Source organism: Cajanus cajan, chromosome 3 (genome assembly GCF_000230855.2).
Source record: "Cajanus cajan strain Asha chromosome 3, NIPB_CcT2T_4, whole genome shotgun sequence".
Taxonomy (NCBI): Eukaryota; Viridiplantae; Streptophyta; class Magnoliopsida; order Fabales; family Fabaceae; genus Cajanus; species Cajanus cajan.
Genome location: NC_138519.1, coordinates 23024893 through 23040806, shown reverse-complemented (window position 1 = coordinate 23040806; position 15914 = coordinate 23024893). Strand labels below are relative to the sequence as shown.

Here is a 15914-nt window from a genome sequence, read left to right as displayed (position 1 = left end):
AATACTTTTATGAAAATAATAAGATAAAAATTAGTATTTGTATATTATTAGTTTTACTTTTGATGTATAGTCTTAAACAAATAATATATTATTATATATTTTTATTTTATTTTTTAATAAACATTTTAACAAGCACAAAAAATCAAACAACAAAGGATTAGTTTGGTTTGGTTTAAATTTCAAAATTCATTCAAATCAAACCAAAATTTAAATTTTCTTATTTAGTTTAGATGACTTTTAGAACAAAAATCAAATTAAATCACACCGTTACAACATTATGATACCATATTGTGTATAAAAATAATTATAGGAGAGAAAAAGTGTATAACTAGATAATATAAATTAGTTATATATTATGATTCAATCACAAATTATTATATATAATAAGTTTATTAACTTTTAAAATATATAATTAAAAGTCATAACAATTACCATTTCTAATTGATTTATGGTATATATAATCATAATTAGAAATGGCAAAAGGCCCACAAAATTTTGGCGGGTTAAATTAGGTATCCTAGCCGTCTAGGTGGCGTGCTCCACCAAACTCCCTAGACCAAATAAAGGGTCGAGTTTGCAAACTTTTTCAATATTAAGTTTAAATAAGTTATAAAAGATTTATTATGTGAGTAATATGTAATTTGTTGTATAACAAATATGCTATGCATTCGATATATTTTATAATATGTAATTTGAGATTTTTCGTGCAACAAATTTATTAGAATAGTTTATTATAATAATTACATATTTATTTTATCATGTAGCAAGTTTGAGAATTATTGTACAAAAAATTAAATCAAATATGTTATAATTTAAAGTTTATTTTATTATTTAAGTAAACTAATTTATATGAGTTTTTTTAGATATTAAGAAAGAAATATATTTAAATAAGTATTTAAAATAAATATGTAGACTTTTTTTTTAATAAATATTTTTGGGCGACTGACAATGGGTTGAACTGACCTCCTTTTTCATTCATAATCATAATAACAATAAAAAAATATTGTTCGATTTAAATGATATTAAACTCAATCTTTTAAGTAAAATTTCAAATTTAAATTATTTATATAATATATATAGAAAATACATGGTTAGGAGGGAAGATTTCATTAAAGGTTATCAACATGTTCATGACAAAAATTATTTAGTAACACATACTTCGTCCCCCAATGACATAGTTATTCAAAAATATCATGAAAGTCATTTTAAAAAATAGTGTATAAAAACAATACGTAAACATCGTTATTGGTTAAGAAGTCACAACCACCAAAATCCAAAGTCCAAGTGTTATTGGGATATAAACAACATGCATTATTATTCTTCAAGCACACAGACTCCGTTGCTTCCGAAAACCGCGATTCTCGAACCTATCTATCTCCTAAGAAACATGGCTAGTGATTTTCCTTCACGTGTTCAATCATCCCAACTTGAACACGAACATGAACATGCTAGTTCCCACATTCTGGCGAATGTTTCCGACCACGAAACCTTTCACGCATCCTCGTACAATCCGTTTCCGAGCCCCACGTGCATCCATGACGCGATGCAATCATGGGCATGCAAAACCGAAGCGCCCGCGGAAGCGCGTGAGGTGCACGCGCCTCCGATGTGGAAGCGCTTCCGGGGCGTGAGGCGGAGGCCGTGGGGGAAGTTCGCGGCGGAGATATGGGATTCGAGGACGAAGAGTGGAAGGGTTTGGCTGGGGACATATGAGACTGAGGAAGAAGCTGGTTTGGCTTATGATAGAGCTGCTTTTAAGATGCGTGGTAGCAAAGCAAAGTTGAATTTTCCGCACTTGATTGGCTCCCACGCGCCACCGGAGAGAGTGGGAGTGGCGGCGGGCTCGAAGCGGCGGTCGCCGGAGCCTTGTTTGGCTGCCATGGAGCATGGATCACGGCCACAAGGGTCGAAGAGGAGGAGTAACCTAGCTGAGTTGCTTAATAGATTGGCCAAGAACAGAAGCCTAGTGTGTGTTCCAAACGAGGCACGTTAATTTTGTTTTATCTATATGTGTTTGTTTGGGTATATGTTTATAATGTTGATTGTGAGTATTGATTATGCTTAAAATTAGTTTTGAGGAAAATGTTATTATTGAATACTTTGAAAGAAAATTATTTTTGATCGACTAATTACCAAAAACGTGTAATAGGCCAATCATATATAGGGTATAAGTGTAAAGATAAAATATGAGCAAAAGTGATTTTGAATGAAGTGGAAGCAATTAATTTTATTTTAAGTTAGCAATTCAATAGCATAAATTTAAGTCATATAATGTTTAACTCAGCTCATCATTATGGTTCCGGTATTGATCCAAACATGCATTGAATCAATTGACTATGCTAAATGATGAGGGTAAAAAATTAAACCCTTAATTTTGGGTTTTTAAATTTTTATAAAAATATTAATTAGTATGATTTATTTATTTCATAAGAGAGGTTAAGTAATTTTATTTTGCACAAACCTTACCTATAATTGTTTAAGTGCAGATGGTGATGTTGTTAATCAAAATGAGAGTTTTATTTTAATAATATGTATAAATTATATATAAATGAGATTTACATTAAATACAAGTGCATCTTATCAAAGTAAAATTTAATTTTGATTGAAAAAAAGCATCAATTACATTTTAAAAAATATATACACAAATTTTCTCATTTTATTTTATATATTTTTAAGTCAGGTTCTCATCATTGATTATTGATTATTAACAAAGTTATTTAGTTCAAACGAGCTCAATACTATATTTGCGTTAACTTATTCAATTCTCACATTCTAATAAATATAACATGACTAAAATGTTTGTTGCATTTCTTGTTTAACCACATTTAAAAGTGGTGTACTTATAGAATTTTAATTAATTGGATTTTGCCTTAAAAAGAAACGACATTTGAAAGTGATAACGCACACAGTTTTGAGTTAAACGAATCTAAGAATTCAATCATTTCCTTAATTCATCGTAACAAAATTCATTATTAACGATAATTATTTAATAATAATAAATTAATTATTTATATTTTATTATCTAATAAAAATATTAATAATTAATAAATAATAATTATTAAAAAAATATTTATACTATATTAAAATTTATTATTAACAACAATTATTTAATAATAATAAACTAAGTATCTTTATTTTATTATCTAATTAAAATATTAATGACTAATAAATAATAGTCATTAAAAATATATTTATAAGAGTAATTATTGAAAATGACCAGTAAAAAAGTAAGAGCAATTTTTAGTTTATTTTATTGATAAAAATTTAAGTCTTACATTAACTAGATATCAGATAATTAAAGAGTATATAAATGGATGATAACTTTCACCTAAAAAATTGATTTTGTAGGGTTAAGTCAGACTCATAACTCACTATTTTAAGATAATATAAGATCATCCACCAATTATTACCAAGCTCAATAGTGTTAAATTTGAGAAGATGTTTTTGGGAAAATCTAAGTCACACATCAATTATAGATATAAAATAATTAAAGAGTATATAAATAGAGGTCAACCCTCACCTTACAAGTCTTAACCGACTAGAGATAAAACAATTAAATAATAGTATATAAGCTAGAAATCCTTTTTTTAAAAGAAAAACTTAAGTCTCATATTGACTAGAAATAAGAAAATTAAAGAGTATATAAGTAAAAGGCAACCCTAACCTCATAAGTTTCACATTAATTAGAGATAAAACAATTAAAAAGTATGTAAACTAAGAATCATTTCTTAAATTTTTAGTGACAATAGTAAAAATTATTAAATTCTAGTAAAAAGTGTCATAAAAACTCATACATTTTTCTTAATCATTATAAGGGTCTTTACCAACATATAAAATAATTATTAATAAATGTTGTAGAATATTTTATAACCATTTTTATTGCTACTAAAAATAATATTAAATATCAATAAAAATTCATTTTATTGTAATAATTGTTAAGTAGTCCCACTATTTTGAACTTATAACATCAGTGGTTAGTGTGTAATTGTCGTAAAAGTAGATATTTCGTCTTGGACTTGGAATACGAATAATTTTCATCACCATCAAGTTTTGTAAAAAAAAAGAGAAAGAAAGAAAAATAAATTGCCATTTTTGAATTATGTTAAGTAAGAGATTGAGTAGTGAAAAATTAATGAAATTTTCAACAAATTGAATCATATATTAAATTAAATAAAATTAAATTGTTCAAATTTTATATAAAAGACTTTTAAAATTGGTTATTTTAGATTTTCAAATCAATTGTTTGTTTAATTTTTAGGGTTTAGGGTTTGTCTAATTTAAAAGAACCACTTTTATAAATTTAAACTTTTTAAAATCGGTGAGAATCGATTTTAAAAGTCAAATTTTAAAATCAATTATAAATAACCAATTTTAAAATTTAGACTTTTAAAATCGATATTACATAATCAATTTTTTTAACAGCTTGTTATGCAATAATAGGTAGGAAAGCTCCCCATCAAAAATAGACCTTCCGACTCCAACAATCGCTTCAACAATTTCGACAATACTTGCTCCACCCTTTACGTTAGCACCTCTTCCATCCCTACCCATAGTCCCCTCCTCTCCTTCTTCTACAACACCCTCACCAAACTAATGCCCTTTGCCATAACTGCCATATCCTCTTAATGGAACACCCACCTCTGTCACCCTTATTGACTACAAGTTCAAATTCTTTGCCTGGTTCAACTCTTCTATTTTAGTTGGGTCTACTTCAATGAACTTTTCCTCAATGACCAAATCTACCCAATGAAGCTCTCCACCCACCTCAAAGTACCCCAAGTTTTGGCCCCTTTATTACATGTAGAAGAAGAAGAAGTTAAGGATGAGACCATTAGCATCAATGTCATCCAAGGCAGAGATCGGAGGCTAATAGACAAGCCCCTTGGTAGAAAGATTAGATCAACATCCCCTCTTAGGACCAACACGCCTTTGAATTGGGTCGAACACGAGGACCACATTCCCTATAACCATAACCATAACCAAACCCTAAGGAACCAAATCACTAAAGGCATGAAAAAAGTCAAAGATAGTTTTGGGTTTGGAGACTGTTCTCACCTGAGATGGTTTAGTGCCAACCTTCCTTGTTGAGATTGCCGAGTCTCTTCTGCTTTGTGATTCGTTGCTACGATGGGGGAAACACCCAAAAAAAAGACTCCGATGCTTAAGTTAGTATTTTTTGGACAATGTGGGTATTTGTTATATAATGCTTATATATACCTGGGTGTTTTTGAGGGTTATCTTGATAATGAATTTTGAGGTTGTTACGATTCGATGTTGTCATCATATTCTATCTTTCCTCTTTTTGACTAAGGGTTGATCTAGCATTCGAGGGTCGATGTGGCTTTGATATCATGTCACGGCCTCTGCTAAATTGGACCTTGTTGTAATTCAAGAATTGTGTGTTTTGCTGTACACACATCAATCTTATTTATAGGGAGAATACAATAAATGATAAAGATACTAATCTATAATACTTTGGAAACTAATATAATCATATCCCTAATTGATAGCTAGGATAATATCCATAATATTTGTATCAACAATATCTGTAACATATCCACAATATCTATAACACTCCCCCTCAAGCTGGAGCATATATATCATATGCACCAAGCTTGTTACAAATGTAATCAACCCGAGGCCCTTTAAGCGATTTTGTGAACACATATGCTAATTGGTCACTAAAGCGGACAAATTCAGTGGTGATCTCTCCTGAAAGTACTTTCTCTCTTACAAAATGGTAATCTATTTCTATGTGCTTAGTTCGCTCATGGAAGATTGGATTGGAGGCAATGTGGAGAGCAGCTTCATTATCACAAATTAGTTTAGTTCCTTGGGTGTCTCCAATTTGAATTTGCTTGAGAAGTTGTTGTAGCCATGTAATTTCACTTGCAGCTGTTGCATAGGATGATATTCAGCTTTTGCAATGGATCTAGCAACTGTAGTTTGCTTCTTGCTTCTCCATGAAATTAGGTTGCCTCTAATTAGAACACAATAGCTAGAGGTAGACCTTCTATTTGATGGTGATCCTGCCCAATCAGCATTAAAGTAATAGAAAATTTAATATCCAATTGATGTAGCAACCAATGACAAATTGTAACCATAGCAAGAAACAAACGAATAGACATCATCTTGGCGACAGGGGAGAAAGTATCCCCATAATTTAGGCCATAGATTTGAGTATAGCCCTTTGCAACCAATCATGCTTTAAAGCGATCAATGCTACCATTCGGCGCAACTTTCACCGTGTACACCCATCGACAACCAACGATAGACTTGTCAGCTGGTAAAGGTACCAACTCCCACGTGCCACTAGTCTGCAAAGCATTCATTTCATCCAGCATCGCTTGTGTCCATCGGGAATCAGCCATAGCTTCACCTGTAGACTTGGGGATAGACACAGAATCCAAAGAGGAAACAAAAGAAAAGTAGGAGGGAGACAATCGATGACAAGAAAGAGTACATGCATATAAAGGGTGAGGATTGTGGGTAGATTGGATACCTTTACGAATGGCAATGGGTTAACTCAGGCAAAGGATGTTCAAGGGCAAAAGGCGTTGTCAGATAGTCGGTTGGAGCAAGAGATGAAGTTGGGGGAGTTGTATATGGAACCACCTATGGATGTCGTGTCCTTCACCGATAGACATGTAATGGTGGTGGATCAGTGACTACAGCCTTTGTCGGAGTTGGAATATTAGGTTGATCATCCAAAGAAGTATGACTAGTCATATCCTCAGAGAAGAAAGGAGAGGATGACTCAAAGAATGAAACGTCAATAGAAACAATATAACATTGAAGTTGTGGACAAAAGAAACGATATCCTTTCTAGAGTCGAGAATACCCAAGAAATATACACTTGAGGGACCTAGTAGAAATTTTATCTTTACCCGGGGTGAGATCATGGACAAAACATGTACATCCAAAGACACGAAGTGGAAAAGGATAAAGATCATTTTGTGGATACAATATGGTGTATGTGATTAATCAAGTAACAAGCAGTAAGAATTGCATCACTCCAGAAGCAAAGTGAAACTTTATGATGAAGGAGAAGAGTATAAGCTATCTCAACTAAATGACGATTTTTGTGTTCAGCTACACGATTTTGTTGTGGAGTGTGGGCATATAAGAGGTCTGATGAAGAATATCCTGGGAGGAAAGAGAAGACTGGAATTTGGAAGATAAATAATCTTTTGCATTATCACTGCGTAAGATTTTAATAGATTGACCAAATTGAGAAGTAATTTTAGTGAAAAAAATTTGAAAAATGTGAAAAATATCAGAAGTACAATGCGAAAAATCATCAATAAAGGTAAAAGAAAATAAGAATAACCTAAAGTTGAACAAACTCAACTGGGTCCCTAAATATCATAGTGAACCAGGCTAAATGGTGACATAGCACATTTATTGACACTAGATTGATAAGACTGACGGACATGCTTCCCTATTTGACATGACTCACATTGGATGTTTTTAATGGTGGAAAGGCTAGGAACTAAAAGTCACAAATTCTCCAAACTAGGATGACCAAGACAATGATGAGCAAGATCGATAGAGGTAGAGACACACACAATTGGTGGTGAGAGAAGATACAATCCCCCAGACTCATGTCCTACTCCAATCGTCTGTCCTATACGCCAATTGTAACACTCCAATTTTCAAAAAGGTTATTATTATTATTATTATTATATGGTATTTGGTCATAATTATTTTAATAATTATAGAGGAATTTTATTTTATACGTTTTAAATAATTATTATTTTGGACAATTATTTTGTACGTATTAAATAATTATTATTATAAAGGAAAAATATTTTATAATATACATGTATTTATTTTATTTAATTATTTTGAGGAAAAAGAGAAGTGGGTTAGAAGAGAAGGAAAATGGGTTGGGTTGACGCAACCTAATAGATTAATTTTAAGAAAGGAATCAGGTAGTGTTAACCCTATCTGCCTCATTTGCATTTTGAAGGGTTAGGGAAAAAAAAGAGGAGAAACAAAGAGCTTTAAGGAAGAGTACTCAAGAACGATCTTAGATCACACCAAGACCATTCCTCTTTTGCTCATCCAGGTAAGGGAGGAGTGAGAAACCTTACTATGGGTGTGGGAATGTATGTTGGGTAGTGGGATTGGCCTCCAATCCTGTGTTTTTTGTATGCTCATATATGAGGGATTTTCTCCAATTGTATCTGTTTCGTCTATTGTTCCTCTTGTATGTAATTAATTGTATAAATTGCTTGAATGAATGATTAATTTTAGTTTTAAAATTGTAATTGTATGATTTGAGATTTATATGGGTCCCTACGGAAACCCTATGAGAAAACGGGCAAAATATGAATATTTTCTGTTTTGCCTTCTGAATGCTTTGTTGTGTTCCTTAATGTTTGCAGAGTATAAATATGTGTTTAATTTCACAAATAGATGAGTTTTAATATGGATTAAAGTGCTCTGTGAGAATTGCGAATATAATGTGATAATGTGATAATGTGATAATGTGAATATGATGATGAAATATGATGATGGAATATGAGGATGAAATGTGATGATAATAATGTAATATGAGAATGCATAGAGTCTTCATTGACATGCATCATGTGCATAAATGTTTTTAAGGGTGCGATATGGAATACACCGCCAGAGAAGGCTCCTAGTGTAAAAGCTTTGGGGATTAGTCCTTGGGGATAGCTCGGTTTGGAAGTTCCAGTCTCGCCCATTGTGTGCATGGATGTATCTTGCGCGACTTAGCTATCCTGACGAGACTGTGGTAGTATGTCCTTCTAATGAGAGTGCGCAGAGGGTGTGACCCAGCATGTACTCCTAGACTACTCTTCGTGTACTGCTAGCGGTAATATGCCATGTGATGTTTTACTGGCGCCACATGCATCATAAAATGTAGTCCGTGTCCATCCTTATGCATTTTAATGTTATATGATAAATTGATATTTTTATGTCTTGAATGAGTGAGATGTGATATTATTACTAATTTATCTGTGTTATATATGTCTTGTTTGTATTTGGCTATCCGGTGTATATTCCTACACTGTGAGCCAGAGTGAGATGTTTCTCACTCCCTTTTCTTGTGTTGTTTTTCCTTGACTGCCTTACAGGTTATTATCAGCATAAGGCTGAAGATGTTGGTGATGAAGTTAGACTTCTATATTGGGATTTGCTCTGATAGGACATGTGACATCGGGTGTAGATAGGATTAGATTAAGATGTTTTTATGAAATTATTTTGGAAACTTTAGTTTTATTTCTTTGTAATTTCTGATGATTTTGTTAAGTTATGGATGTGGTACTCTCTATCTGAACACGTTTGATATTTTAATTATGAAATGTTATGTTATTCAAATTTTATTATTATGTTTTATGGTATGCGGGGTAGATGGTGTCACACTAATCCAAAATAAGAACATAGTTATTAACAAACAACATAGAGAAATCAAGGGTACGAGTGAGTTTGCTAATGGAAATTAAATTAAAAGGACAACTAGGAACAAACAAAATAGAGTGTAAAGGGAGGTGAGGGAGTGGGTGTATTTGACCAATGCCATGAACTTTAATTTGAGAACCATCGACAAGAGTAACAAGTGGCAAGGAGTCAAGAGAAGGATAATTGAGAGAAAAGGGATTGATTACCAATCATATGATTAGGTACACCAGAGTCAAGAATCCAAGGTCCAAGAGAAGGAGACTGAGACATAAAGGCTACATGATTACCAGAGTGAGCCACGATAGTGGCAGACGAGGCAGATTGCTAGGCTGCCTGAAGCTAGAGGAGATCTTGATAGTCAGCGGCAAAAATAATGACATCTGCAGGAGAGGAAAGGCTGGCAGAGGAGGTAGTACTGGGCACATGAGCAATATTTGCTACTGATGACTATCAAGTAGATTTTGTTTCTATTACTATGTTTTGCTTTCCTTTTATTTCTTTGTTCCTCCGACATTTGTAATGAATATTGTTGTATTTTCTTCTTTTGTTGGTTTCCTTCTAGTTCTTCTTTTTGGTGTCCTTCGACATTTGTGACTTAAATTTAGTCATTCAAGAGTAAAATTGTGTTTCGAGATTTACTATTCGTGTTTGTACACTTTAGCCGCTTAAGTTTCGCTTCGTGGTTTTATGGATACGAACTTAGTTTTTCAAATCTTGGCCATGAAGTTGTGGTTTGAACTCAACCAATGGCTTCAAACTTGGCCATGGAATTGTGGTTCAAACTTGACCAATGGCTTCAAACTTGATCATGGAATTGTGGTTCAAACTCGACTAATGGCTTCAAACTTGGCCATGGAATTGTGGTTCAAACTCAACCAATGGCTTCAAACTTAGCCATGGAGTTGTGGTTCAAACTCGACCAATTGCACACATGGGCTTACGTGTTAAAATTAGTTAAACTTGGCCTCAGTGTGCGACATTTCGACTTTAGCAATGGCGATTCGTGCATCCAGTATGTGTTAGAATAACGTAAGATCAACTAGAGACAGGGGAGAAGGTGTGTATGTAATTAAAGCAGATGTTTTTATTAATGATATTTAGGCGTGCCTTGTTAAAAAACCTTCCTCGGCCAAAGCCTTTATTATTGGGAAATAAGATCGGGGTGGAAAAAGAGTACACCATCTGATAACTACAAAATGCTAACTATAATAAAACTTTAAATGGGTGGCGTTCCACATTCTTGGGAGAGCCTTGTTGCTAAGTTCTTCTAGTTGATATGCCTCGTTGTTGAGGTCCTCGGTAACTTGAAAAGGTCCTTCCCAGTTGGCTACGAGTTTCCCCTTGGCGGGGTCTTTCCTCGCTTCTCCTTTAAGTCGCCACACAAGATATCCTTCTTGGAATTTTCACGGTTTAACTTTGGAATTGTACCTTTTGGATGCACGAAACTTACAAGCTTCTTCTCTAACTGACACTACTTCCATGACTTCTGATGGAATCACACTAAGGACAAGAAGACCAAGAGGTGATATATTGAAGGAGGCAAGAGGAATGAGTTAGTTTTGAAAACCATAAGAGGAGTGGACCTACTTTTGGGCCTTAGCTCCTACATTTTTTTATTAGTATAGGATTTATTCCTATTTTACCCTTGTATTTTGGGGCACCTTAGACATAGGATTTATTTTTCTTGTATTTCCTATTTTACCCTTGTATTTTGGGGTGCCTTAGTTATAGGATTTATTTTTACTTGTATTTCCCATTTTACCCTTGTATTATGGGGGCCTTATATTATAGGATTTTATTTTATAGCTAGAGTATTTTATTAGGGTAAGAAAATAAGGCCTATACGTATTTTTTGGTAGCCTTGGATTTATTTTTGGACTTGGCAAGGTTTAGGCCCAAGTGGAGGGCACCTAGGTTGCATGGTCTTATCATGCACCTAGATGTAGCTTAACCAAACCCAAAGATTCCATCCTTGGCCACCAAGTAGCATATAAGGTTAATTTAGGTTTCATTTGAAGTGCATTTGGCTTGCATTTTTCAGCCAAGCACTCTCAAATGTAACCCTAAATGCATCCTCCCTTCTATAAATACCTAGGCTAGCAACCTTGTAAATACTTTAGAATTTATGATATTAAGAGAGCCTTTGAGCTTTAATATTATTTCCTTAATCCCTTTGGTCATTTCGGCCACCTATCCCTCTTCACCGTGAGTATTCTCACCTTTAGGAGTGGCCTTCATCCATCAATGAAGTGAGCCAAAATCCTAGAGTACCACCTTAGCATTTCATCAAACACCTAGCCTCCATAAACACCATTCGCCCACCTCCATCACCAAGGCTATAAACCTTTAGTTCCATGAGCGAAGGAGTCTGGTCTTCCCTCTTTGATGCTTTTAACTCAATCCTTGCAAGGAAGGTTGCCATCATGTGGTATCTAGAGCCAATGGTTCTTCAAGGGCAATCTCTAGTCTATTTTGAGTCTTTTAAAAATCCGGTCATGTCATGGTGTCTTTTTACTTGTCTTGAAGTTGTGCTAAATAGATCATATTCATGCTATATTATAATGGTCTATGTGTCTTGTTTTGTTCATTAATTCATGCCATAAATATTCTTGTGAATCATCTTGGTGCCTAGGTCTCTTTGTAGGATTCGTCCATTTTTGTTTAAGTTTGGGTGGCTGGAAAATTTTGTGCATGATAAGAAAAAAAAAAGATGATCATCTGTTTTTATTTTATAATCTATTAAGTTTTGTCATAAGAGTATGATTCTCCCTAATTTTTATTGAAAGAAAATTCCAAATACACATGCCTAAACACTTTCATGATCAAAATATGATATGCATGCTATATGTTTGGTGAAATGGCCGTGGGACTTAGAGTGCTTTAGAGAGTCAATCATGCATGCTAATTAGTCCTAGCATGTCCCTTGATATTTAACCATTCATGTGTGATTTGTATCTTTGCACATAATGCTAAATTCGGCCATCTTGCTTTCCTTTTCCATTTGCACTTAATATGAACATGTTTTTCTTGATAATTTGAGGTTGGAAAGTGATTATATGTGCTTAATTTACTGCTGGACTTTATTGCACATAAAGCTTAAAGAAACTCGAATTATTGTCTCATAAGTCATCACTAATTGCTAAAAGGATACTCCAGATTTTTTTGCTAATCAAAATCAACAAACACAAGTGTAAAACCCAAGAAAAGAAGGAACATTAATTAAAAAAAAAGGGGGGTTGGACATTATTATTGAAGAAAATAAAAACAACGTGCCAAAAACAAGTATAAAAAAAAATGAGACAAAACAAACAAAAGGGAACCTTTGCTATACTTTTGTACTTTGGACTAATTTTCCTACCTTAGAAATTGGAGTTATTCTTTGGACCTTTGGACTATGTTCTAGTGGCTGAATGAGACTTTAAAATTGAACATGTTAGGTGCAACATTTTATCAAACACTTGGTAGTCAATTCTAGTGCCATTCTAGGAATGATTCTTTTGAGTGCTTGCCTTTTCTTAATGTGCCTTAATTTTAGTTTTTGTGTCATTTCTAATCTTAAGTTTTGTCACATCTATATTCAGTTGAGTTTAGCCTTTTTAATTGTGCCTTTTTAGTTTTATTTCTTTGGACTCTTGTACTCTTGGGTGGTTTCTTCTTGATCTAGGTGTGGAAAACTCCTAAAACTCATCACATACACTTTTGGTTAATTGATTGGAGGAGCTGTCCGATTTGATTCCAAGACCTATGGAAGGAGTTCTACCATCAAAAAGAGTGCATACATCATTGAGAGGCTAACTTTGGGTGTTTCTTGTGAAGGGGTGGAAAATTGAAGACTAGAAGATCTACTTTTTTTGTTTGCATTTCTCTTTTGCACCATTTATTTAGGCCACTTGTATTTTTGGCCTTTGTTTTCCTTTAGGTTTGTGGTTTGTAATTGGCCTTTAACTAAGTAGTTTATAAGTAATTTGAGTAGTGCTTGTGGGAGTGGCTTGAATACCACCAAGGTCACTTCAAGCTCCCACCCTAGGGAATCCGACTAGCACATGCTTTATTTGCTTTCTTTGCATGCTTTATAGCTTTGGTAGCATAATTGCTTAGGTTTTCTTTATCTTACTTGTTCGTTTTAGAAAGCTACAAGTTTTCTATTAGGGGTTCGTGCACACACACACTTAACCCTTATGTTAGATTGTTTTGTAAGAAAGGTATAAGGAGGCTTAGTGATTTTTACTTGAAAAGGGTTGGTTATTAAGTGATTCTTAGTAGTCCACCTCCCTTGATAGTTCAATTTGTGCACTTAGGCCTCCAAATACTAGTCTTACACTTAAAGAAAATTCATTTGTGAAAATCTTTTATCACTCACTCTTTATGAAAATCTTCAAACTCTTTTGAGAAAACCTTTCATGAACAAAGATGAGTGATCATTCATATCATTCTAGTGTGCATAACTCTTATACTAGTAGACCTAGTATTAGGGATGAACTTAGGGAATTAAAGGAGTACATGAGAAAAAAAGAAGAGGAAAACACAAGAAGGGAAGAGGAGCTTAGGAAGAGAGAAAAAGAAAATGCAAAGAATAATAAGGAAATAAGAAATTTAGTTGCAAAATTCGTTGTAGAAACTAGTGGATCCAAACCTAGGGTTGTTCCAACTAGGTCTCAAATGGGAAAAGAGGTTAGAATCCCTAAGAGTATGCATAAGGAAGAAAATACAAAAAGAGAGGAAGAACTTAGGAGAGAGGAAAAAGAAAAGAAAATACAAATAAAGAAAGAAAAAACGAAGAAAAGTATAGAGAAAGTTGATGAGTGGTTAGAAAAAGAAAAAAAAATACTCTTAGAGAAGAGTAAGGAGGATAATATTTCTTCCAAAGGGCTTATGCTTAAAGAAAGTCACTTTACCATTGAAAATGATTTAAAAAAGACTCTCTTTATTCATCAAGACCTTAACTCTTTCTCTCATGTTACCACTAGTCATGAAGTGGAGATTCAAAAACAAATCCCTTTTCAAGAAAAAGAATCTCAACTTCAAGAATTAGTGAAGAAGAATTGGACTTCACTTAGTCCTACTTCTTGTGCTACTTCCTTGGTGGTGCCCAAGGTAGATAAGCATTCTTTCTTTAAGACTCTTTCTACTTTAGTTCTCTTCATAAAGCACCCAACTTTTGGTTTGTATGGTTTGTTGGATACATCTCATGGTGTCATATTTTCTATTTTTGATCTTGAGGGAAGTTCAAACTTATTTGAACTTAACTTGGCTATTTCCCTACAAGACAAACTTAGATTATATGAGTCTTCTAGACTCCTCTTAACACCCTTTTCTCATATTTATCTAACAAATAATGCAACACAAAGTTGTTTCGGTAATTTTTTAGTTAAGTTTTCTTTATTTTCCAAGACATACCTAGGTCACTACATTAGGTACCTCCAACAAGATATTTTAATTCTTAGGACTAATGCTTTAGTGTGCTATAGTTTTAGTCTTTTTACCTTTTTAGGCTAGACTTCATCATAGGAAGGATCCTATCCTTAGTATTAGAGAGTCTAGTCCTTTAGTTTAGAAAATATTTTTAGCATTTTTAGTGGAACTCCTCTTAGGATGCACTTTCCATTAATATCATATACTATTGCCTCTAATGCTTATTTTTATGTTTTTGTTGGTCATGACGTCCACCATGAAGAACCTCTTGATTTGAGGTCAAATCCTTTTCAAGGGGGAGGGAATGATGGAATCACACTAAGGCCAAGAAGACCAAGAGGTGATATATTGAAGGAAGCAAGAGAAATGAGTTAGTTTCGAAAATCATAAGAGGAGTGAGCCTACGTTTGGGCCTTAGCTCCTACATTTTTTTTTATTAGTATAGGATTTATTCCTATTTTACCTTTGCCTTTAATTTCCTAATTTACCCTTATATTTTGGGGCACCTTAGACATAAGATTTATTTTTTTTTGTATTTCCTATTTTACCCTTGTATTTTGGGGTGTCTTAGTTATAGGATTTATTTTTAATTGTATTTCCCATTTTACCCTTGTATTATGGGGTGCCTTAGATTATAGGATTTTATTTTATAGCTAGGGTATTTTATTAGGGTAAGAAAGTAAGGCCTAGACGTATTTTTTGGTAGACTTGGATTTATTTTTGGACTTGGCAATGTTTAGGCCCAAGTGGAGGGCACCTAGGTTGCATGGTCTTATCATGCACCTAGATGTAGCTTAGCCAAATCCAAAGATTCCATCCTTGGCCACCAAGTACCATCTAGGGTTAATTTTGGTTTCATTTGAAGTGCATTTGGCTTGCATTTTTCAGCCAAGCACTCTCAAATGTAACCCTAAATGCGTCCTCCCTTCTATAAATACCCTAGGCTAGCAACCTTGTAAATACTTTGGAATTTATGATATTAAGAGAGCCTTTGAGCCTTAATATTCTTTCCTTAGTCCTTTTGGTCATTTCAGCCACCTATCCCTCTCATCTTCACTATGAGTATTCTC

General features: G+C 33.7%; 1 protein-coding gene across 1 annotated transcript; it reads left to right on the top strand.

The window, feature by feature from the left end:
- Positions 1-1387: 1387 nt before the first annotated feature.
- LOC109817896 (ethylene-responsive transcription factor 2) lies at positions 1388-1993 on the top strand. Its single transcript, XM_020383247.3, has one exon. It carries the CDS (start codon positions 1388-1390, stop codon positions 1991-1993), a length of 606 nt encoding a protein of 201 aa, XP_020238836.1.
- Positions 1994-15914: the final 13921 nt, after the last annotated feature.

Bases quoted from the DNA above. Each gene is read 5' to 3' on its own strand.
- LOC109817896 (XM_020383247.3), top strand. From the start codon at position 1,388: ATGGCTAGTGATTTTCCTTCACGTGTTCAATCATCCCAACTTGAACAC.